This window comes from Elgaria multicarinata, chromosome 3 (genome assembly GCF_023053635.1).
Source record: "Elgaria multicarinata webbii isolate HBS135686 ecotype San Diego chromosome 3, rElgMul1.1.pri, whole genome shotgun sequence".
Taxonomy (NCBI): Eukaryota; Metazoa; Chordata; class Lepidosauria; order Squamata; family Anguidae; genus Elgaria; species Elgaria multicarinata.
In genome coordinates, this window is record NC_086173.1 from 32,024,434 (window position 1) to 32,034,231 (window position 9,798).

Genomic DNA, 9,798 nt, shown 5'->3' on the forward strand with positions numbered 1-9,798 from the left:
ATTGGTCTTTGTTATTTGAATGCTTTGAACAAAATTGATCATGTAGTTTAAGTCATTCACACAAATTTCCTTACCTTGTCACGATATGGCTGGATTTGAACAAGCAGATGGGCCAGTTTGCATGACCCAATAGCCCATTATTGGTTAATTAACCTTCAAGGATTACAGTGTGTGTCAGCTCCCATTTTGAATATGCAAGCCCCGATCAGGAGGTTGTTGTGTTGTCTGAACCTGGGCATTAGGGGTCATGCGAGAATTAAACAACCCTTGTATAAGCTTACACCAAGCCATCGGTTATGTTGTTTAACCCTTGCATTACCTCTGATGGTCAGGTTCAGACGACATGACAACCCCCCAATTGGAGACTTCATATTCAAAGCTGATTGGGAATTGCACATACTAAAGGCTGCCTGCAGAAACCATGGCTTATCATGGATTAAATAACGCGTGGTGAGCTGCAGTATGTTGCATGAACCAGGTGAATATTTACCTTCTTATCATATCAGGGCCTAGAATGGTGCCAAGCAGTTTTGGGGAGTGCAAGACCCTTTGGAAAGGAGGCAAGAAGCTAAGTACATAGACCCAAAAAAATTAATTAGCTGTTGAAGCATTCTTCTCCTTGAGACAGTTATTCACTGGATCCCTTATTCTCTTAACAGCTACATGGGCCCAGTATTTAGCAACCTAGATCTGAGGAACTTCAACCTGCTCTCCCCTTCTCCCATAATACAGTACTACAGAAACTAAAACACTGAGCCCGTTTGCAGAATGCATGGCTTTCCAGCTGTTGCTTAGCAGTGAGCCAATTATACTATTTCACCTGTGTGTGTTTTTCTCTTCTGATACGTCATGTGCATGCCTGTTTCCTCTGGCATTCATATATGCTGGCAAACTGACATGAGACACTCACATCAGTGAGACTTCTTTTTATTGAGGAAATCCCACAGTAAAAGGCTTAACAGTTACACACTCCAAAAACACTTAAAGCCGAATGATGGTCAGAAAGCTGTAGGCTCCATTCCTGATACGATCCTTCAGGCAATCACCCAGAGGGCAGGGGGTGGGGGGAGTTCTTGAAAGGCTTAGCAAGCCATTCAAGGGAGCTTCTCCAAACACTGCATATGCTGTTAACTCAGCGGACATGGCTCATGCCCACAAGATCACAGGAAGGGTAACACCTCGGGCACAGGAGTCCCATACTTTCTGCTTAGCACCAGCAACTCCCTGCCACCTGAGTTTGGCAGAGAAAGATCACACTCAATCAAACCCTGCCTGCTGAATGCTGAGCTGACTTGGTAAACATGATCACAGGGAAGGTAAAACCTCAGGCACCAAGCTGCCAAATGCTGAGCTGGCCACAAACACACAATCCACAATAAATGCAAGTTCAAGTCTATGAAAAGACTCACAGTACTTTTCATGGCACAGTCGTTAGAAATTCAAAGTCCAAATAGAAGAGAGTCCATGTGCAGAGTGCCTTCAAAGTCCCAAACAGAGATGTATCCAAATAGGGAGGGATTTTAGGCCTTGTGTCGAAAGATGAACCTAGCAAAAGCTTTTCAGCTTTTGCTCCAGCTTATAAAGGCTTGTTCAAAGCCACTTGACAGACCGGTTCTCTGACCTGTAAACCATGCCTATGGTGGCACTATTCAGCCCACCAAGATGATGCTACCATCTGAGTGACTCCTTCAACAAGTGGGCCCCCACCTTTGTAAAACACTGTATCAGTTCCCAAAGAACTAGCAGCTTCAAGGCTGAGCAAGGGAGTGAGCAAGATACTCCCATGGGAACTTCTGACAGAGACCCACTTCCAAAACTATTCCTAATAAATCTACCTACAATCAACAAGGCCTCCGGTCTTGTTGAAGACTTATGCCTGACATGGTCAGTTGTTTACTCTACATACAGCAAGAACAATTGTTCAGAAGTGACTGTTGGTTAATGTCTTGTTTATTAATAAGAAATGTATAATGCTATGATATGAATTTAAACAGAATACATTTTACAGTTGTCCAGAATATTTGGAAAGGTTATTTTTCATTTCTTCTAATAATTGCTCCAAAAACACAAGCACTTGCTTTTTGTTACTTTTTTTTAATATGCATCTCTTTCTCCAGAGTACGGTTAGTTGAAAGAGGTGCTCCCCAGAGCCTGCTGCTCTCTGAATCAGGCAAGGTAATGTCATGTCTGTTTGTGGGTTACCTTGGCACTCAAACAGATACCTTTGGATCCTTGAGAATGTGCAGCAGAACTAATTGAGCATGGGATAGAAAACTGCTGAACTCCTCTGTGTGACAGCTAAAAGGTTGTTCCACAAGTTTGCCCTATTTAGAATGGAGGTTATTCAGTCATTTGACACATTGTTTTGGGGGTGTATTCTGAAGATATTTAAAATTAATTTTTAAGAAGTATACAAATTGGACAAAAATTGGAGGATATAACTCAGGATATTAGTGGGTGGATTATTGCACCAACATGAACATTGATGGATTGTGAGGATTTATTAAGCTGAACTGAATCCCATCAACCCAGATTTCAAATCTGGAAATGCTTCCTTGCTATGAAATACCTCATTGCTTGCATTGCATTTGCTAGCATAAGAACTGTATTATACCTCTCAGAAATTGAAAAGACAGACTTGTAAACCTTAAGGGTCATTTACATCTGCTCACGATAATCCACAAGCAAACTTTCAACACCTCCCTGCCTTTTTCATCTCTGTTAGATATTGCCTGGGGTCAAAGTGATCATTGTCAATCCTGAGACCAAAGGACCTGTTGGAGATTCTCACCTTGGGGAGGTATGTGTTGCTGTTGTTCTTGTCTTATGTATGTGCATCTGGTCTGGGCCAGTCTTGGACAGCTTTCATTTGTGTCAAAAGGGAATGTCTCTGGTATGCATGGCACTGTTGATGGCACATGTCTTGTTCAGCTTCTTGAGCTTGCACATGAAGTAAATACATTTTATAAAAATCCAACATTCTGAATGAATCTGCATTCCAGTATTTTATTTTTTCCCCTTTCACTCCACGCTGTTTCATTGCAAGATGTCTTTTTTTATTTTTTTATTATTAGCCTTTGTTTGATCTCCTTTAAAAGTTGCTTTGCAAGTCTTGTGGTTTATCAACTTCACAGATCTGGGTGAACAGCCCCCACACTGCCAGTGGTTACTACACTATCTATGATAATGAAACCCTCCAAGCGGATCATTTCAACACCCGCCTGAGCTTTGGTGATGCTGCCCAAACTCTCTGGGCACGAACGGGGTACCTTGGCTTTGTACGCCGGACTGAGCTCACAGCAGCCAGTGGAGGTAGGGCAAAACAGTCTTTTTCCTTTCTGTGAACAGAGTTCATAACTTCTGATGGTGACAGTGTGTAGTTAACTTCAGGAGGAAACCTTCTTGCATCTAGCTTCTCCCTGAACTAATTGCATGCATATTTCCTTGTACACTTCTCTATTTTTAGATTCAGGAGTGACTTGCAATAGTACTTCCAATGTCATAATACTGTGATAAAAGACCTTTAGTGGCTTCTATGCCTGCTAGAATATAGGGGGAACTTGCTATAGCAAAGGGGGTTAATCTCGTAGAATTCTGTTAAAAAATGAGGAGCCTCATTTTTTAAAAAATTGAACTTCCAGAGTATTTCACCACACCTTACCAACTCCATTTTGAAGAATCTATACATTTATTCTTTAACATTCTTTCTTAGAACGCCATGATGCACTATATGTCGTAGGAGCACTGGATGAGACTCTAGAACTACGAGGGTTGCGTTATCATCCAATTGACATAGAGACCTCAGTTTCTCGGACGCACAGGAGCATTGCTGAATGGTATGAAACTATGAAACATGTTTATTCCTCCTTAAAACAGAAATGCAGCATTGCTAAGGTGTAGCAGTACAAAATAGGGTCATTTATCATGGCTGCATGATCATAGCAATATGGATCCTTGCTTTTCTGACCGCATGATGGGAAATTATTGAGCTGAGGCTAGTATTTAATGAGAGACTTGGATAACAGTTCCAGGCATTTTCTTCGGTGTTGATATGTGAATAACTGAAAAGTATTTAGGGCCATTCTACATGTTACACTGCAACAGATCTTGCTACTGAGTGTTCACTAAACGGAGTGGCTATCAGTCTTAACTCTCTGACCAATGTACTAATACATGTGGTTTTAGATTCCTATTTGTTGCATTCATACTTGATATTTTCAGGTGTACGTCTTTAAAAAAAGTCATGCATGAAGTGATCCTTAAATTTTAAATTGGGCCCACTAAATGAGAATAGATAGCATCTATTCCAAACTGTAATCTTAGATGATGCATAATAAATGACCCAAACCTGGATTTAAGAACATAAGAGCCATGCTGGATGAGTCCATCTACTTCAGCACTCTGTTCACACAGTGGCCAACCAGCTGTCAATCAGGGACCCACAAGCAGGGCACGGTGCAACAGCACTCCCCCAGCCATGTTCCCCAGCAACTAGTGTATATAATCTTACTGCCTCTGTTACTGGAGGCAGCACATTTAAGGACTTGGAAACAAAACTAAATTCTAATTTCATCAGTTGTTAAAAGTAGGATTAAGAAATTACCATATATGATATGTAAATATCAATCAATGAAAAAGTATTGAGGGCTTTAAGTGGGTTTCAATGAGAGAAAAGCATCCCAAGTTCCAGTTGCTAGAAATTAAAATGTGATGTGTTCCCTTGTAGACTGCTCTGAAATTTTGATTGGGGAGTGGTATATGAATATTATTGTTAAAAAAATAATCGTTAGCACAATTTAGGGCTGGGGAATCTTACATACATTGGCAAAGTCTGATGAACAACTGGAAGGCATGCATGCTATATGTCTGCAGACTTAGATGTAAATGTCCACCTGTAAATATGTGTAATAAACAATGGACCTTTTTAACTTTTTCCTAGTGCTGTATTCACATGGACCAACTTACTTGTGGTGGTTGTGGAGCTATGTGGCTGTGAACAGGAGGCCCTCGATCTAGTCCCTCTGGTTACCAATGTGGTTCTGGAAGAACATTATCTGATTGTGGGCGTTGTGGTGGTGGTCGATCCTGGGGTGATTCCAATCAATTCCAGAGGAGAGAAGCAGCGCATGCATCTCCGTGACAGCTTCTTGGCTGACCAGCTGGATCCTATCTATGTAGCATACAATATGTAATTTTGGGAGGGGCAGGTTGCAGCACAGTTTACAAACTTTGCAAGGACCAGTGATAAAAGCGGAAACAAAAAGAAGCTGGTTGACAATTAGTAGTGATTGTTGTGAAGCTGGACCATGCTCTCTTACTCCTCCCCTGCAATCTCTCTTTCTCACTGGTAGACAGCAAGACGGACTGATCAAAAAGCAAAAGACGGCAGTGAAGAACATTTGCATTGCAGGATGTTAGCTTTACAGACAATGGAAAGTTGGCCTGCATGAGAAAACAAATTACTAAGGCCTTTATTGTAGTGTTAACTTTTTCATCTATTGTATATATTTGTATTTTTTTCTAATACTGTTTTAGGATTCTATGAGGGGAGGGTTTATTTAGTTAAGATATCAGTGTATAAGAACAAGGTCATGTGAGTCCTGCTCATTCCCCTTGTAAACAGTGTGCTTTGCAACTGTAAGTTAGCTTAATTCTGTAGTATTCTGTTAATATGGGATCACACTGCTTACTTAAAATTGTGCCATGACCAAATCCAATAATCCACTGAACTGAAGAATTACTTATTCATATAGATATTTCTTGAATTAAAAAAAGGTTTTTGCCTATATTTTAAATATGTAAATATTAATATGCATAATTCATTTATTTAGAAAATTGGCTCAAACAACGATGACCTATGAGGTAGACATCATCTACAGATTTTAACAAAGTCCTTAAAATAAATCGTGTGTGTTAGGCAATTAATGCAAGAGATGCTGGTAAGGTTGTCTGTTCAGTTTTTACTTTTTTTTTTGCTGGCCAGAGTATGTCATAGCATGTAGAAACAAAAGTTTTTAAGGCACATGTTTATAAAAGAGGCTGAAGTCCATAAGCTTTAAAAGCATTTTAGAAACAAGAAAAACATTCTGCAACTCTGGAATGTTTAATATAATCTGTACAGCCTCTGCTTACTCTTGTCATGAAATGGTGTTTAGACAGGTCACCAGTTAACCAGAACCACTCAATTCATGGTCTAAGTCATGATTCCTTCCTTCCTTCACTTGATCATTTGTGCACAGTATCCAATGCAAATGCCAGAGCCGCTTTCACTTAAACTGGAAAAAAAAAAAACCCTGCCGTTACCATGATGCACTCGCTGCTTTCTGGGTGGGACTCATTACTGCAAAGTAAAAGCTTTGGCGGAATGTGTTCAGAGCAAGGACAGTGCAATTCTGTTGAAAGTGTGGGGAAATACCTCTCCAAATATTCTGATTAGCCCATTCAAAGTGGCCATTCAGTTCCCAGTCTTCAAAGAATTGCTGACAATAGATGCCTTAAAATGTGCTGGAACCACCATTGTCTGAGAATGGTTTGCAGCCCCATCTCTAATGGGAGAAGCAAGATTCCAACCTTTTTTATTTATAGCATCACTTTTTGGATTGCACCCTTAATATTCTTCTTCCCTCACTTCTCCTTATGTTTGTTGAAAGACACTGAAAGCGGATGCCTGAAATGGCGACAACTCTTCTTGGGCCATTTGTGATCTATTGTGTAAATAGTTAGAATATTTTAATAATATCTGTTTACCTACCCTGTAACAAAGTTAATGTTTTTAGACATTTTTAAGAGATATAAATATAAACTTGGATTAAATCCTCAACTACAGCAGCTATATTAAGTGCAGCTCTGACAACTATCCCTTAAAACAAATTCCAAATGTATACTTGAAAACCTTTCTGTACAAACTTTCAAACAGTTGGTTTTTTTAATGGCCTGACACATTAATATTTAGACACATTTAAATATATCAAAAAATATTTACAGTTATCATCTGTGGTCATACATATGATGATGGGATGTATCCCGAAACAAAGAATTGTGGTAAAATTAGAACGGGATAGAGGAAGTCCACTGCTTCAAGCCATTGAAACATTAACTACTGGTTCTTAGTGGAGACGGTTTGAATATTATGCATTATCAGTATTTCCACAGTGTGGTGCTGCTACATAAATTAAAATCCCTCTGTGCTTGAAGTAGTTTTAACTCATTTGCAATTATTTGGAAAACACCCATCTGCCAAGCAGTTGCTGGTATTCAGCATGTGAAAGCATAGTACAGATGGGCTTCAGCATATAAATGCCCTGTGCACTCCAGCCCTTATTTATTAACTGCAATGTTGGCTATTATGAGGTCTCAATTTTTTATAAAAAACCACTTTCTCCGTGTCCTTCCACTGAATGGAACCATAACATGTTCCTCTGCTAACAAGTGTGGAGTTTTCTATACCTATGTGATATCTTTCCTACCCCACACTTCTTTAAACTATAAATTCTTCCCTGATATAGCTTGATAGAAATTTTATGTGCAGATCAGAGAACTTCCTAAAGTGGCATTTTAGAATTTCCAGTCTGGAAAATCTCAGTTGTATTCTGAATATCGGGGAAAGAAACCCTACCAGTCTCCAGATAAAGTTTTTAAACTTGATTTGTTTGTTAAGCATTTAATTTCTTTCCAGTTTAATGTGTAATTTTAATGCAGAGTGTTATCCTCCATAAAGTCTTATAATTAATATTCCAGGGATTTCAATTCTACTTGTTTAGGTTTAGGATCTCTTCAGTGCTGCACAATTGTTTGCCTTCAGGTAACATATACAAAATGGCTGAGATTCCAAAGGAGTGACTGTGGAATCAGTGTCATCTTTACCTGGGCTCTGACACTGATTTGCTCTGTGTGGCTTTGGGTATGTTATTCCATGTTCTCCATCAGTATATGAGATATTGCAGCTTATAAATGGAATTCAGTAAGGATGCAGTTCTCTGTAGGTTTTGCTAAGTGATTTGTCTGGCACTAGCTTGCCCTTCCTTTTCCTGTATAGCCACCTATGTAGTGGTGGTGATGGTTTGTAGTAAATCCAAAGAGGTAAAACCAATGTTGCCAGTCCAGTTTTTTTGGATTTCCTTATTAGCTCAGGTGAGGTTGAACCTAAATATAAGGGAATGGATCCAGAGTGTACTTGCTGTTCATGGAATGGACCAACATGTCTTCCGAGGCACTTGAAGGGGGGGAATTTTGCCAATTCCTTTCCCCTGCAGCCCCTATGCCACCTCCCTGGATGGTCCCACAACTTTCTGGAGAAGCTTTTCAGGGGGCTGCAGGGGAAAGGAGGAATTGGCAAAAATCGCTTCCCTCTAACAGGGACATCGTGTTAGTGGAGTTCAGTTCATGGGAACTCTGGATTCAAGCCAATAGGTTTTCAACATTATCCATTCCCATGAAGCCGTTTGGAACAGCTGTTAGCCTGAGAACTACTATGAACACATAACAATGAAACTATCTTTCACGTCTTACTTTAAAAGAATTTCTGCTCTTGTTAAGTATATTCATGTAACTGTTACACCAAGCCTGTTCATTTACACTGGTTTTCTGATTTTAGTTGGCTGTGCAGTCACGAATTATGGACCATGCTTAACTGTGCTGGAGATATGGTTGTAACCCCACCACCACCACAAAATTCATTGTCTTTAGCCCTGAAGGTGTTCTTTTTCCTTTCTTTGATGTCAATACGTTTACCATTGTCAGATTCAAATTACAACAGTGTAATTATGTATAAAGTTTTTTTTTATTTATTTGAAATTAGGTTTTAGATATACTTTTTTTTAAAATTTAACATCTGGCTGGACAGTGTTCCATTAACGCATTGATTGTGTCTCCTTTGTCTTGTGTTAATAAATAATGATGCCTGACTTGTTTTTTAAAATATTATTTCATTAACATTTTATCCCACACTTCTTTCAATACACGATTTTATTTTTGCAACTTTTAAGCTGCTTTTCAGCAAAGCAGCTTAAAAGTAGCATGCAGTAAAAAAATCAAATAACACAATAAAAACAAACAACGTAAGAACAGCAGTTGAACAATATTTAGACAATTTAAAAGCAAATAATAATCCCTAAATCATTAGCAGATACAGATTACTCACACTGAGGGCTCGTCTAAATAAAGGTTTTCACTAGCCCATAGGAAACTGGAGGAAGGGAATTCCACAGTCAGGACATGACAACCCTGAAAGCCCTCTTCTGTGTAGCCACCAACTGTGCATTTTGGATGGCTGAATGCTCAACAAGACCCCCCTTGGCATATCTTCATAGGAGGATCGGATCGCACAGGAGCAGGCAGTCCTTTATGTATCCTGGCCCAAACCATTTAGGGATTTAAAGGTAATAAGAGGCACTTTGGGAGCTGATACAAAGTGAAAAACAATGGAGTTTCATGTTCTGAATAACCTGGCTCCCCTCAGCACATTGTGTACTAGTGGCTGTTTCCAAACACTTTCCAAAGGTAGCTCCATGTGGACATATTGCATTAGTCTTCATGGTGTCCCGTCACCACCAGCCCTACCCCTAAATCACGATGTTCATGACAGTAGTGCAAGCCACTAAGCAGGATTGACCTTTGGGTGCAAATGGATCATCATAGCAAGCATAAAGGACTCCTGGCAAGAAATGCCTGATCTAGATTCCATAGAACTTTTAGAACTTCATTCTACTTTTCAGCTTATGGTTGTTTGGATATTGCTACATATTTAGCATATGGAATACCTATTAAAGATCCACAGAAGAGTCGAAAAGATGCCTGGCA

The 9,798-nt window shown here is 39.5% G+C and overlaps 1 protein-coding gene across 3 annotated transcripts in view; it reads left to right on the top strand.

The window, feature by feature from the left end:
- Positions 1 to 8,903, top strand: part of DIP2B (disco interacting protein 2 homolog B) — a 186,989-nt gene extending 178,086 nt beyond the window's left edge. For all 3 annotated transcript variants that reach the window (XM_063119863.1, XM_063119862.1, XM_063119864.1), the window contains 5 exons: positions 2,118 to 2,175; positions 2,726 to 2,800; positions 3,135 to 3,312; positions 3,713 to 3,836; positions 4,940 to 8,903. In XM_063119863.1, the coding sequence (XP_062975933.1) occupies positions 2,118 to 2,175; positions 2,726 to 2,800; positions 3,135 to 3,312; positions 3,713 to 3,836; positions 4,940 to 5,192 (688 nt within the window). In that variant the 3' untranslated portion in view covers positions 5,193 to 8,903. The remainder of the gene's footprint in view (positions 1 to 2,117; positions 2,176 to 2,725; positions 2,801 to 3,134; positions 3,313 to 3,712; positions 3,837 to 4,939) is intronic.
- Positions 8,904 to 9,798: the final 895 nt, after the last annotated feature.